Source organism: Labeo rohita, unplaced genomic scaffold, assembly GCF_022985175.1.
Source record: "Labeo rohita strain BAU-BD-2019 unplaced genomic scaffold, IGBB_LRoh.1.0 scaffold_63, whole genome shotgun sequence".
NCBI lineage: Eukaryota > Metazoa > Chordata > Actinopteri > Cypriniformes > Cyprinidae > Labeo > Labeo rohita.
This window is the reverse complement of record NW_026129557.1, coordinates 152,311-167,914: the sequence shown is the minus strand read 5'-3', so window position 1 is coordinate 167,914 and position 15,604 is coordinate 152,311. Positions and strand designations below refer to the sequence as shown.

General features: G+C 36.2%; 2 protein-coding genes across 2 annotated transcripts in view; one reads left to right on the top strand and one right to left on the bottom strand.

Moving 5' to 3' along the window:
- snu13a (SNU13 homolog, small nuclear ribonucleoprotein a (U4/U6.U5)) overlaps window positions 1-1,132 on the top strand; it is a 2,255-nt gene extending 1,123 nt beyond the window's left edge. The window contains exon 3 of the mRNA XM_051104148.1: window positions 1-1,132. This exon is cut by the window's left edge and continues 375 nt beyond it. The gene's annotated coding sequence lies outside the window, so the exon portion shown is untranslated.
- A 297-nt stretch (window positions 1,133-1,429) lies between these two features.
- si:ch211-256e16.3 (kelch-like protein 20) lies at window positions 1,430-15,210 on the bottom strand. Its single transcript, XM_051104147.1, has 11 exons — window positions 15,067-15,210; window positions 14,062-14,348; window positions 12,374-12,700; window positions 10,181-10,324; window positions 7,449-7,635; window positions 6,861-7,007; window positions 5,348-5,476; window positions 4,821-4,997; window positions 4,198-4,344; window positions 3,952-4,117; window positions 1,430-2,593 (listed from the first exon to the last, which is right to left on the bottom strand). Exons 2-11 carry the CDS (start codon window positions 14,329-14,331, stop codon window positions 2,422-2,424), a joined length of 1,866 nt encoding a protein of 621 aa, XP_050960104.1. The 5' UTR covers window positions 14,332-14,348; window positions 15,067-15,210; the 3' UTR covers window positions 1,430-2,421.
- Between the last annotated feature and the right edge of the window lie 394 nt (window positions 15,211-15,604).

Genomic DNA, 15,604 nt, shown 5'->3' with positions numbered 1-15,604 from the left:
AACCAAATGTATTTTTTTTTTATTATGAGATTTAATTTTGTTCAACATGGTAGAATATTTAAAACAATAGTTATGAAAAAAAAAAAAAAATATATATATATATATATTGATCATTGTACAGACTTGTAATAAAACGAACTCCAGGATATACAATGTTCTGCATCTCTGTTTGTATACAGTAATTATACTATGTTAAAATGTTGGGGTCAGTAAGATTATTATTTATTTATTTATTTATTTATTTTTGTAGGAAAAAAATATTTTATTAATATTTTATACCAAGGCTGCATTTATTTGATACAGTAACAATAATATTGCAGTTTCAGTTTAAATAACATTTTCATTTATTTATTTATTTCTTTACAAAAAAAATCATACTGAGCTCAATGGTACTGTATGTACAGGGACATACATTTTTTTGAACAGAACTTTTTTTTTTTTTTTTTTTTTTTAAGTCTTTTCTGCTCACCAAGGCTGCATTTGTTTGACCGAAAGTAAAACAAAAACAGTAAAATTGTAGAAATATTTATACTATTTAAAATAGCTGTTTTCTATTTGAATGTATTTTAAAATGTAATTTATTTCTGTGATTTCAACGATGAATTTTTAGCATCATTACTCCAGTCACATGATCCTTCAGAAATCATTCTAATATTCTGATTTGTTGCTCAAAAAAAACATTTACTGTTGTAAACAGCTGAGTAGATTTTTTTTTTTTTTCAGGTTTCTTTGATGAATAGAAAGTTCAGAAGAACAGCATTTATCTGAAATGGAAATCTTTTGTAACATTATAAATGTCTTTATCATCACTTTTGATCAATTTAAAGCATCCTTGCTAAATAAAAGTATTATTTCTTTCCAAAAATTTATACTGACTCCAAGCTTTTGAATTGAGTGTTGAACGTTACAAAAGATTTAATATTTTAGATGAATGCTAGTCTTAATATCTTTCTATTCATCAAAGAAAAAAAAATTGTACTCAACTGTTTTAAATATTGATAATAATAGTAATAGATTTGTTGAACAGGAAATCAGCATATTAGAATGATTTCTGAAGGATCATGTGACACTGAAGACTGGAGTAATGATGCTGAAAATATAGCTTTGAAATCACAGGAATAAATTACATTTTAAAATATATTCAAACAGAAAGCAGCTATTTTAAATAGTAAAAATATTACACAATAATACTGATTTTGCTATATTTTGGATTAAATAAATGTAGGCCTGGTGAGCAGAAGAGACTAAAAAAATATATATATCTTGCTGTTCAAAAACTTTTGACTGGTAGTGTATATTAACCTAATCCTGTTCCAGATTGTATTTCAAACCATATTCTTATTTATATGCATTAACTGATCGTCATTTATTCTTCCTTTTTAACTAAAATGTCTTATAGAACAACCAAACAAATAATGAGTCAGGAAAAGATGGTCAAATTGCAGCTGTAATTCAGGTTCATTCATCATACTGTGGATGATCAAGCTGAACACATTGCATTGTGGGATACAGTACCCAGTGCATTGTGCTCTGCTGTATACTACATATTTTGGCAAATGTAGAAGGTAAAAGATATACAAACATACTGTACACAATACAAAGACTAATTACGATTTTAAAGTAATAGTTCACCCTAAATGAAATGAAATTCTCTCATCATTTTTTCATCCTCAAGTTCCAAACCAAAGACTTTCTGTTAGCTGCTAAAGACAAAAAGAAAATACTTTGAAGAATGTGGGTGACCAAACAGTTGCTGGTTCCCATTGACTTCAAGTATTTTTCTTCATACTATGGAATTCAATGGAAACTAGAAACTGGCTATCAACAAAGAAACATGTACAAGTCTGGAACAAGTTGAAGATGATTAAATGATGATTTTCCATTGTGGGTGAACTATCCCTTCAATGAAATTCAGTGACCATGTTTCAGTGTATCTGTGCTAGTTACTCCATAAATCTCTCAATTCAACCAAAAAACTTCTAATAAATACAACAACAACAAAAATCACCATACAAAAAGTACAAAACGTTTCACTACAATACTGTTAGAAAACAAGTAAGTACTTAAGTCACAATCATGAGGTGCTCAGCGCATGGCAGGAACCCTGTACGTCACTTGGACATCACATTGAACTGATACTGTGGAGACTCTGGGATGTCGGCACACATGAGCTCACACAAACACACAGACTTACAATCACCACAGATATCATCAATCTATCCAGCCTCACACTGTGGCAGTGTGTCGGACTGGAGAAAGCACAGCTTATGACATGAGCTTATGACATTTTCTGAAGACCCTCCAGCGTTTGGGTCGGACCTTTTCCATTCCTTAAACAGCCCTCGTGGAGCCGGGCGCTCTGAAAGCTGGCCCCTGGCCTTCCGTCTCGGCCGGCAGTAATGCAGATGAGCGCCGGTGCTCTCAGTCCACGGGAAACTCCGTCTCCGAGGCAGTGCCGGGACGGCTGCCCGCGTGAGTGTCCTTCCTAAGCTGCAGGGAAACGCAGCTCAGCCAGCTGCGGCTGGTGGGCATTTCTCCGACGATCTCCCAACTGTCTGATTCCTCACAGTACCGCTCTATAGTGTCATGATACCTGCAGACGGAAGACAGTTTGGTCAGAAACACCTAATAGACTTCTGACATACAGTCATGGACAAAAATATTGGCACCCTTGCAATTCTGTCAGAAAATGCAACCCTTCTCTCAGAAAACTGATGCAGTTGCAAATGTTTTGGTACTCACGTTTTATTTGTTTTTTTTGTTTGCATTGGAACAACACAAAAAAACAGAAAGGAAAAAGTCGAATCTGATACAATTCCACACAGAACCCCAAAAATGTGCTGGACCAAATTACGGGCACCCTTAACTTAATATTCGGTAGCACCTCCTTTGGAAAATAATAACTGTAATCGCTTCCTGTAACCATGAATGAGTTTCTTACACCTCTCTACTGGAATATTGGACCTCTCTTCTTTTGTAAACTGCTCCAGGTCATTCAGATTTGAAGGATGTTTCTCCCAACTGCTGTTTTGAGATCCACAGGTGTTCTATGGGATTCAGATCTGGACTCATTGCTGGCCATTTCACAACTCAGCACTTTCTTTGTAACCATTTCTGAGTGCTTGAAGTGTGTTTCGGGTCATTGTCCTGCATCGTCCTACGTTGCACCCCAACATTCTTTGGTAATCATTAGATTTCATGATACTGTTCACACAGTCAAGGCATCCAGTGTCAGAAGCAGCAAAGCAACACTAAAACATCTTTGAACCTCCACCATATTTGACTGTAGGGACTGTGTTCTTTTCTTTGAAGGCCTCATTTCTTTTTCTGTAAAAGATGATGCCATGATGTCCTTTACTAAAAAGCTCTACCTTTGTCTCATCTGTCCACAGTACGTTCTCCCAGAAGGATTGTGGTTTTGTCACATATGGTTTGGCAAACAAGTCTTGCTTTTTTATGCCTTTGTGTCAGCAGTGGTGTCCTCCTGGGTCTCCTACCACATCCCCTTTCATTCAGATGGATAGTGTGATGATTTCCCTTACAGCTTGAATTTGTGACAAGGTTCTTTAGCCAATAATTTTGAAATTTTTCAGTGCATTTTTCCAGGGAGTTCTGTGTGAAAGTTTATCAAGTTTGACATTTCTTCTGGACTTGTTTTTTCCATGGTCCAAAGTTGTGCAATTGTTGCAGTGCAAATATTGCCCAAAACAGGTGTGTCTAAATACAAATTACAAGCACATGAATAACAAAACATTTTTGCAATTTTTGGAACAATTTTCTGAGTGCAAACAAAAAACAACAAGCACATGAATAACAAAACATTTGCAATTGGAACAATTTTCTGAGAGAAGTGCAAGGGTGCCGATATTTTTGAATGTAGATAGCAGAATATATGGGAAAATATGGGGGAAAAAAACAAATTTCATAGGCCCTTGGTTTAGGATCTTTTACCTGTCCCATCCTTCCTCTCCTCCTAAAACGTAAATCTTTCCATCCACCACCGCCACCCCGGGTCTATAGCGTCTCTCCTTCATGGGAGCACACATGGTCCACTTGTTGGTCTTCGGGTCGTAGCACTCCACCTTATCTGTGTTCTCGGTGGACGCATGCCAGCCACCTACAGAGGAGGAAAGTGTGATTCACTGCTCTACAGGATCAAATTCAAATGGCTTATGATATAAAAGCCTCCATATTCACCTATGACATATATCTTGCCCTTCAGGATGCAGGCAGCAGATCCAGAGCGAGCGATCTGCATGGGCGCCACCTCAGTCCACACGCATGTTTTAGGGTTGTACACTTGAGCCAAGTTTGTGCCGTCGCCATCTTCTAAAACTGCACCTCCTGTGGTTTCAGAAAGGAATATTAGGGTGCCTTTTGGTGTTCTGTACATGAATAACTCATTTGCCATGATAACTTAACATAAAAATGACTATAAGTGTGTTATATTATGTTAGGTTTTTATATTCATAAAGCATTACTTGGCTCTTTAGATACATTTTCTAGATTTTTTTAAGTTTTGTGTAAGAGGATGCGTTATTTTGCAACGTCTCCATGCGCCGCTCATTAAATTGGAATGAGAGTAGAATATAGTCAAATCATAAAATTTTTAACATTTCGTTCTCCTCTTAACATTTTGTTAAATAAGAGATTATTAACAAGTATATATTTTTAACCTCAAACGCTCATCTTGTCTAGCTCTCCATGAACTCTGTGTATTTCGAATCAAGACAGGTTATGTTTAAAAACTTGAAAAACAATATTCTAGAATGTTCATTCTACAACACTGTCTGGAGCTTATGCTGGAGCAAACCTGTTACCTGTCACATAGAGTAATCCATCCAGCGCCACCACAGCCGGACTGGTGACCGCCATCTTGACCGATTCCATAAACTGCCATGTGTTTGTCTGTGGATTGTAACACTCAACAGAGTCCAGGCGAGAACGGCCTTCCCAGCCACCCACAGCAAACACATATCCATCCAACATCACCAACCCTGAAAAACAGAACAACGGTGTTGTAAATTTTTTTAATTCAATATTTGAAACGAGAACTTAGTTGTTTCCAAACAATGGTGGAAAATAGGGTAGGCTGAAATGCTGTGTTCCATTCCAAGTTGGATGTGGGATTTTCCCACTTAATTCTACCAATTTCTGACCACGAAAAATGGCACTGCTACCATTAGCTCTGCAGGTGTTTTACAGCCAACAAAAACATTTCCTTGCAACCAAATAGAGAAGAATTATTCAAACCTGGAAACATTTGCTAAATAGTTTTTTTGATCTTGAACTCTTGACTCATTGGAAACCCATTTTTTGAAGTTGAATGGAATTTGGTAGCCCTTACCCAGTTCTGATCTAGCCACGTTCATGGGTGCCATCTCTGACCAAGCGTCAAAACAGGGGTCATAACGCCACATCTCTCTACTGGCCGAGCCGTCTGGAAACTCACCGCCAGCCAGATACAGCATGGAGCCTGAATAAACACAAACACAATTCAGACCAAGAAAAACATAGCTGATTTCTGACCACTGGCACCCTAAATCTTCAGTAAAAACTTATTTACTTCACTGGTCAAAAGTTTGGGGTGAGTAAGACTTTCTTTTAGTGCTTTTATTTAGAAAGGATGCATTCAATTTATCAAAATAAATGTGTCAAATAAATGCTGTTTTTTTTAAACTCTCTTTTCATTAAATAATCTAAAACAATGTATCACGATTTCCACGAAAATATCAAGCAGCACAACTGTTTTCAACAATGATATAATTAGAAAATGCAAATCAGCATATTAGAATGATTTCTGAATGATCATGTGACACTGAAAATTGGAGTAATGACGCTGAAAATACAGCTTTGCATCACAGAAATAAATTATATTTTTAAATCAAAACAGTTATTTTAAATTATAAAAATATTTCATAATTTTACTGTATTTCTGATCAAGTAAATGCAACTTTAGTGAGTATAAGAGACAGAAATATTACTGACTTAAAAAATGCATTATTCTCCTGATTTTTAAGCATTTGCTTGCAAACGGTTTCCTACTTTTACATGCAACAAGTAAAATACAGCAAAATGTGTTTTCACACAATGACCACAAGGATAATATTTATTCATGTTCATTTATATGAACCAATAAACCAATATATAGTAATAAAAAGCTAAATTATTACAAATGCATGAATATGTGTGACCCTGGACCACAAAACCAGTCTTAAAAGGTCAATTTTTTACAACTGAGAGGCAGATATTATTTGAAAATCTGAAGTCTAAGGTTTCCAAAAAATGTAAATATTGAGAAAATCGCATTTAAAGTTGTCCAAATGAAGTTCTTAGCAATGCATATTACTAATCAAAAATTAAGTTCTGATATATTTATAGTAGGAAATTTACAAAATATCATCATGTAACATGCTCTCTACTTAATATCCTTATGATTGTTGTCAAAAGAAAAATGTATCATTCTGACCCATACAATGTATTGTTGGCTATTGCTACAAATATAGACCATTTCGCTAGATGTAAACAACACTGGTCCAGAAGCACTTCCTGTTTTTTTTGTTTTGTTTTTTTTTAATTTCACATATACAAATACATCTTAAAGGTGCTAATGTAACATTTTCATCCAGGCAAATGTTATGTTGGTTGTATTTTTTGTGATGTTTGTCTGAAGTTAAAAAAATAAATAAACAGGAAGCGTATCAGGACCAGTATGTTTACATCTGACGAAATGGTCTATACCCGTGCTACTTAAGACTGTTTTTTTACATATAATATTCCCCCCAGCCCTAGTTATCAACTAAAAACATCACTGAGCAATTGACTCAGGAAGTTAAATGTCACATCCTTAACACACTCACCAGACACGACCAAGCCGTGTTTGCTGACAGCGAAGGGCAGGCAGGCCAGACTCTTCCACTGGCTGTTGAGGGGATCGAAACTCTCCACGCTGCGCAGCACAACCTTGTCATCCTCTCCTCCTACGGTCACAATCACCTCAGCTGTGCCTGACAGAGACAAACACACAGCAGCCACTGGATGATTACAGTCATCAAGACACTGTCTTCTTCAGATGAAAGCATCCCAGGATGTTGGTTGAGAGAATGTCAAGAGCAAAGATAAGAGTTCTGAATTTCTACAGACATTACATTACATTTCAGAGCAGGGGTGTTATTGCTGACAGTCAACAAGTTTCTATGACTATTCTGAAGTAATTATGAGTCTTCTCACTGTAATAGCTACTTGTCTTGTGAATAATGAAAAACTGCTTCAAGTAACTTTAGCTTATTCTATCTGTCTTAGGACAATGACAAAAAAATTAAAAAAAAAAAAAAATCCACAGTTAAAAGGGAATTGGCTCAGATGTAGCTGACGGTGCAAAAGTGTCCATACAGCATGTACTAAATCATTGTAGCAGGACAGGTTTAAGAAAAAGGGACTGTGGTCACCTGTTGCGCGTCGAGGTCGTGCTCGAGGGCTGTACAGCTCTCCTCTCCGGTCCTGCAGCAGTAAATAGTCCTTGGCTTCAGAGATCAGCTTCTGGCACTTGAGCGATTCCTTCACAACATCCAGAGTCTCAATGATGTCATGAATGTAGTACGGACTGATGAGAGGCAGCCTGATGTGCTCCAGAACCTATTGATTGGAGAAACGTTAAATCAGTTAAACCAACGGTAAATCGGTAAATTCCTCACCTAGAATGCAGATGAGCCAATGGCAGTTGAGTACCAGTTGCACAGGGGCCATAGAGAAACATAGAAAGATCCAAAGGTCTCATCAGTTTAATGGTGTTTATGCTACAAAAATGGTAAAACGATGTGCCTGGGGTAGTTGTAACACTGATTCCATAATGGAATTTGGAATTTACTTTATAATTCAACGGTCATTTTCTGGTGGTCATACTCTCGGTAAGTTACAATTTTCATCTGCTCAAGCAGAACATTAAAAGGGTCCTATTATGCTTTTTCCCTTTTTGGATTTTAGTGTGTGGTGTGTATGTTTGGGCATTAAAAAAAAAAATAAATTAAAATAAATCCTGTCTATAGAAATTCAAATGGCGGGGGGTGGGTAGGGGCGAAGTGGGGAATTGGCTTAACTTTAGCGATGCAGTATAGAGAGCCGCTTCTTGGACGCTTCAATGAGCTGTTGTGCGGCGGGGATAAACACAAGCATTGACTAGAGTGGCCACGATCTGCTCCGGTGGCCATGTCGGAGCCGTAAGGCACCATAGATGTGTGCAGTGTGTGGTAAGAGATTTATTCCTCATACAGTGTAGATAGCTTCACCTATAACATGAGTGTTTTTTTTAAAGTGCATAAACTCGCACTAGACTAAGCTAGGCTAATCAGTGATGATGATGATGATAATGTTCTTCGCTCGTTTTCAGTAGCTGCTTTTTGAATAACTAAGAAACTGTAAGCATTATAATAGTAACTTACAATGTTTTTATTCAGTTGCATAATAGGACCCCTTTAATGTCATCTTGTGCTTCAGCAAGGTATATCTGGCTAAAACTAGATAACGTTAAAATTAGTGAGTCCATGTTAACGTACAATCTAAATAGTTAACTGTTCTCACATCACATACAGTGTCGGTAAAGAAAATAAATTTAAAAAAAAATAATAATAATAAAAAAAAAAACATAAACAAAGGTCTACATTGCTGTGCCTCTCCATATTAAACTGGTTAAATGTAAATTAATTTAATCTTACACTGCGGTACATAAACAGTGTTGATCCTGTTGTCATCTGCAATCGTGATGACAGTAACGAGGCTTCTCCCTCTTGTAAATTTGCGATCTGTAAACTCTTGCTTCCAATTAATCTTGTTACCCATCATATTTATTTTCATATCTTTATATATAAAGATATATATAATCAGCTGAAACTGATTATATATATATATATAATCAGTTTCAGCAAAAATGATACAATCTAACATATACCATGCGAATACTAATAGAATATACTAATAGAATACTGTATCCCATAATGCAATTTGTTTGACTTCATTTTTCATTTTTTGTGTGACGAATGAACAGTGAAAGATGGAATATATAACACAAAATAGCATAAAATCTGATCTAAAATGCATCAAATAACACATTTAATATTGATTAGTAAATAAAAAATATAAATTGAACATTGAATAAAATCTATTCATCATATAATATCACATAACACTTGAATTAAACTGCTCAACTCATTTGAACTACTTCTACAATGTGCTTAATGCATTTTTTGAAGCATTAAAGTTTTGATGGAATGGACTTTCAATTGAGGGACAGTAATCTCTCAAATTTCATTATATATTATTACAAAAGGGTGAGTAAATTATATTTTTTCTTCCTGGGTAAACTGTCCTTTTAAACCAAATTATGAGTCATAGTGATAATGACACTTGTCTTAGCAAACACTACTAATTACAACTTAAAATAAATCCTGTTCATTCAGAATTGCCTTACATTACCATGCGATATGCAATGCGCTTTTCTCAAGAGCTGTAATTAAACTCTAGCCTTCAAATAACTGCATAGCAACAATGATACGCAAACACGGCAATCCGAGCCCATCCAATCAGGGCTAGATTTACGTTTCTCACACATCACTGTGAAGTGACAGTTCTCTTCATAATCATAGCCTGTAAGAAGCATGTGACCTTTCACAGGCTTAGTTCATCAAAACACATAAAGGCGACTAATCCCAGACATCTGCTGGAGCTCCATCACCACACGCTCTACTGAGATCGTAATACAAACCTCCCTTGGTAACACAACTCAAAAAAAAAACACCAATACGTAGAGCTTGCTAACACAGTGATAAGGGAATGATAAATCATATGGGAAATGTTATTTTGACTATTTTTTGCTAGTTAAGGCACAAAATAAACATGAATAAACATCAGAAACTGTGGAAAGACATCAATACACATTTTTCAAGTTTGAGTCCACTGACGTTAATCTACTCTATGATTTGTTTGTCAGATTAAATAGTGGACCTACTGATTGGTCAGATTGCATGTCAATCAAACTCCTTCCAAAGTGTGATGTCATATCATGTCTGAAGAAACTTTGCATGCTCACATGTCTAGTGTGACCACAATGGTGTTAAAGCATTACTAAAATGTAGAAGAGCCAATTCTTCCTGAATACACGAAGACGTTAATATGGTTTATGACTGACCTTCTCAAAGCTCTGTCTGCGTGAGGGGTTCTTCTCCAGCCAAACAACAGCCGCCTCAAACACGGTCTCCTCTTTTGGCACATTCAGATGGTCACTGGAAATGATCTCAGTCAGTTTATCGGCACAAAGAGACAGAAACTCCTCCTGATGAAGTGAAACAAGGCATACATTTATAGTACAAACTTACAAAGTATAGTATGAACTTTTAAAAGATCAAAGACAAAAACCCTAATAATGCCAACCATTTACAGTTAAAGGGGTCATCAGATGCTAAGTTCACTTTTACATGTTGTTTGAACATTAATGTGTGTTGGCAGTGTATGTACAAATCTACCCTATGATAAAAATGATAAAAATCCATGCAGAGGTTTTTAATTAACCTGTAAAAATAATATCCCCTTTTTCAAATCGAGCCATTCTCAGATGCCTGTCGGTGTGGCGTCACACCCACAGAGGCCGCTCCCACGATAGCTGATTGACATGAACGTTTTACCTCAGATCAGCTGTACCAGTCGGCCCTCTTTGTTTCAATGCCAGAGCAGGGATGTCAGTTAGACAAGAACATCTCAGATTGAGCGATTGAGGTGTTGTGGTGCTGGATGTAATAATGAACATAGTGGTCGTCATTTACTCCCGACATCTGAGCAGCTGAAGATGCAGTAGATTACGTCTGTTTGTGAAGGGAATGCTCCTCCTGATCTACATATATCTGTCTATGTTCGCACAAATCATTCATGATCCAGCTTCACTTACAGCAGAAGTGAGTGTAAGGTTTTTTTTATAAATCTTTGCGATCGCCTTTCCTTATAACATGCTAGTTAGCAAGTTTAGCGGCTAAACGCGGCTAAAGTAAACAGGCTCGTCACTCCACAGAGAGAAGTGAGGGGCGGGGCGAGCAGAGCTCATTTGCATTTAAAGCAGCCTAGACCAGAATGAGATGATTTTTGCAGAGCTTTTTTTGACAAGGTAAAAAGGGTGTTGTTTTACAAAACCACTGAGAATTTTTAACCAAAGTATATTATTGACTTTTCAATCAGACCCTAAAGAATCATATCAACTTGTGGAAAATGGGCATCCGATGACCCCTTGATCAAGGCTGAAATGGTCACATAACATCTTTTTAATACTAAACACTTTATAGACAATTTCCACAAATCATGCCATTTTCTACATTTGACTTTTCTCCCCAAGTTCACTAATAATGTTAGTCAAGAGCTCCTGACTACTTACACAGCTAATGCAAACAATTATAGTAGAGGATACCGTGGTAAATGTGCTTTAAGTGTTGTTAGAACACGTAATTTCCACTACTTTCAGCCATAAAAGGGGTCACTTAAAACTTATCTGTCTATGCAACAGAAAGTCAAAATATTTTCTGAAATCTAAGCATGACTACAGAGGAAAGGGCTGTTGCATATCCTCGCCAAAAATGTTAACAATCATAGCTCCCTTTCAATTTTGGCACCACCCATCTAGACGGGAATCCAAATATGTGGAAGTATTTGTCAGCTTTCCTTCCAAAAAAACCAGACCTTCTTTCCAAAACCTGCAGAGGCACCACTGTACAGCTAAATCTTATATGACCAGAGATGAAACCAGAAACAGGAGATCAGCAGCACATCTTCATCTCACCAAGTGTGATTTTTCAGGACGCTTAAAAATTTACTCACCCCAATGTCATCCAAGATGTTCATGTTTTTCTTCAGTCACATAGAAATAAGGGTTTTTGAGAAAAAAACATTCAAGGATTTTTCTCCATATAGTGGACTTCAATAGTGCTCCATAGACAGCAAGGGTACTACCACACTTAAGGCCCAAAAAGATACCAAGAACATCAACAAAATAGTTCACGTGACATCAGTGGCTCCATCGTAATTTTATGATAAAACAAAAACAAAGTAATGTTACTTTTCAATTCTTCTCCCCCAAGTTACCGTCTTCCGCCTCGTAGCTTTATAAAATTACGGTTAAACCGTTGATGGACTATTTTGTCGATGTTCTTGGTATCTTTCTGTACCTTGACTGTAGTTCCCTTGCTGTCTATGGATGGTCAGAAAGCTCTCAGATTTCATCTAAAATATCTTAAGCTCTGTTCTGAAGAGGGTGAGTAATTAATGACAGAATTTAAATTTTTGTTTAAACTATTCTTTAAAGAGCTTATACAAAGTTTAATGCTTCTGCGGTCAAGTTCACCTGTTGGCAAACGGTGCTGAAGTGCTGCTGGATGTATTCCATGCTGCGTCGCTCCAGCTCTCGGCACGAGTGCGCCTCGGCGAAGCAGTGAATGCCCACGCAGTTCATTTCATCCATCTGTCGCTCCATGAACCTGCAGCAGGCCTCCCGCACCGCCATCACGTCCAGCAGATTTGCAGCCGCCAGGAGCGCCTGCACATTAGCCTTGGAGATCACCACCTCCGCCGTGTAGGCGTAGCTCACCAGCATGCCAATCATCTGGGGCTCCACTCCGTTGATGGCCACCCGCTCCTGACGAGACTCCATCAGGTCAGTGGAGAACATGGCCTGCGCCCACAAAACACAGCTTTAAGCATTGATTGCGGAGTTATTGATCCGTGAAAAACTTCAGTTTAATTGTACATTAATAATTAAATTGATACAGTAGTGGAAGATATTTAAATTTTACTCTTCTATATTAGCAGAAACCTCAAATTTGCTTTTTAGTTGCATTTTAAATGAATATACGCTAACAGTCAAATGTTTTTGAACAGTAAGTTTTTTAAAGTCTCTTCTGCTCACCAAGCCTGCACTCATTTGATCCAAAGTACAGCAAAAACAGTACAATTTTGAAATATTTTTACTATTTAAAATAACTGTTTTCTATTTGAATACATTTTAAAATGTAATTTACTCCTGTGATCAAAGCTGAATTTTCAGCATCATTACTCCAGTGTCACATGATGCTTCAGAAGTCATTCTAATATACCGATTTGCTGTTTAAGAAACATTTTTATTATTATTTTTATCAATATTTAAAACAGCTCAGTACATTTTTTTCAGGATTCTTTGATGAATAAAAACGTCAGCATTTATCTGAAAAAAAGCTTTTGTAACATTATAAAGTATACCATTCAAAAGCTTGCAGTTAAATTATAGAAGTTTTTTATAAATTACAGAAATTAATACTTTCAATTAGCAAATATGCTTTAAATTGATCGAAAGTGGTGACATTTATGTTACAAAAGATGTCTATTTCAGATAAATTCTGTTCTTCTGAACTTTCTATTCATCAAAGAAACCACAAAAAAATCCATTCTCAGCTGTTTTCAACATAATAATAATAATAATAATAATAATAATAATAAATGTTTTCAGCAGCAAATCAGAATATTAGAATGATTTCTGAAGAATCATGTGACTGGAATAATGACGCTACAAATTCAGCTTTGAAATCACAGGAATACATTACATTTTTATTTTTACTATATTCAAATAGAAAGCTGTTAGTTTTAATACTAAAAATATTTCAAAATTTTACTGTTTTTGCTGTACTTTGGACCAAATAAATGCTTGGTGAGCAGAAGAGACATCTTTAAAAACACAACAAAGTAAAATACTTTTGACTGGTAGCATATGTATTTTATTTATTTATTTTTTATTTATTTATTTATTTATGGCAATAATTTTCAATTACATCCACTGATATAAACTCCCACTGGGTGTTATTAAATAAAGATTTAATTTTCATTTAACATAGACAGCTTCTTTTTTCTGTGCTGAATTCTCTGCAATGGACCTAAACCTTCCCTATTACTTGAGAAAACAAAAATATTTGAAAATATCTGATAATGTTTTGCAACTGGCTGTCATTTAGGTGAAGAACTAATCCTACTATGCAGCCTTTTGACAGAAACAATAACTATTACCTGAAAATAAGAGCTGAAGGAGGCCAGTACAATACGGTGACAGGGAAACTCCTGCCCTCCGCAGCACAGAGTCACATCGCAGAAGGCGTTATTAAGCCGTAAGCTGTTCAAGCCTTCCAGCACTTTGTTTGGATGCCGCGCTTCCACAAACACATAGTCTTCACTGTCCAGAGAGGACAATGGGAAACCAGAGTCCTCCACACAGGGAGACGGAGGGAGCGTAGAGGTGGACGGAGAGGTGGCCAACAGATTCACAGCCATAATTTCCATCGCAACACTCAATCAGGCTGACAAAACAACAGAGAAGCTCATGAAGATTACACATAATTTCAAGCAGTGTGACATACTACATGTCATATAAAACTCCTTTAAACAGCACTTTCTTACTGATGTACAACAAATGCACATACAGTTTTTTGACCTCATATCATTTGAAACGCTGAATGCAATGTATGTTTATAAATATGTTTAAAAGAAAATCTCTTTTAGACCATATTTTTTCTGTCCACTAACCAAGGAAAATACATAATAATACATAATAATAATTAAACAGTATAACACATTCTCATATAAATAAACAGTATCTTAATGTAATAAACGTTATAAAATACATTAACTTGTAACTGTACTATATCAATATAAATATAGTCTAACAACGAGAGCAAGTATTATGTTAAACACACTAATGTCAAAAAATAAATAACCTGTCAAATGCAATCAAACGTGAATCCAGTTCAAATCATTCCGGTTATGTAGGTTTATTCTTACGATACTACGAGCATAAATTGATTAATGCTGTTGGTGTGGTGTAAATATAAAGATCATTAGATAATCAAACGTCAAAAACGCTTTATAATAAAAGAAAACACGAAAGGGAGGAGTTGAATGCTTGATGCAGTTAGTGTATGGCTGCAAAAATCTACACGAATAATGAGTGACAACAGACCCGGAGTCATGGGAAGCGGTAACGACACACATCCGAAAACTACAGCAGTATTATCTTACCAAAAAACTGTCTAAGTTGATATCCCAGCTCAAAGTCTTCATATCTTCACCTGCAACTGTTTATGAAGAGTCGTGACGCCATGTCTTCTTCTTTAAAACAGACTGAGGCGCAGAAATAACAAGACGAACCATCAGCGCCACCCATCGATCTGGAGAGAGTCTGGTTTAAGCAGTTAAGAGCAAGGCTGCATCCCAATGTGCATACTATCCATCCTAAATTCTGTGTGATAGTAGTTATTTTCAATACTACACTGTGTGCATAATTATTAGGCATGTTGATATTCTGGTCATATTTTTTTTACCAAGCACATTTGACCAATTCCAAACCACAACAATCTTAATAACTACTTTGTATTTAATCATTTGTAAGTGATATATAACTGTCCGTGAAGGCTGGAAGTGAAAAATTCCTTATATTCAGGTGTGCATAATTTTACAGATAAAATGAGCCAAAAAAGAAATTTAACCCAGTCTGAAAAGTCCAAATTATTAAATGCCCATGAGAAGAATGCAATACTAATGCATTACAAGAATTTGC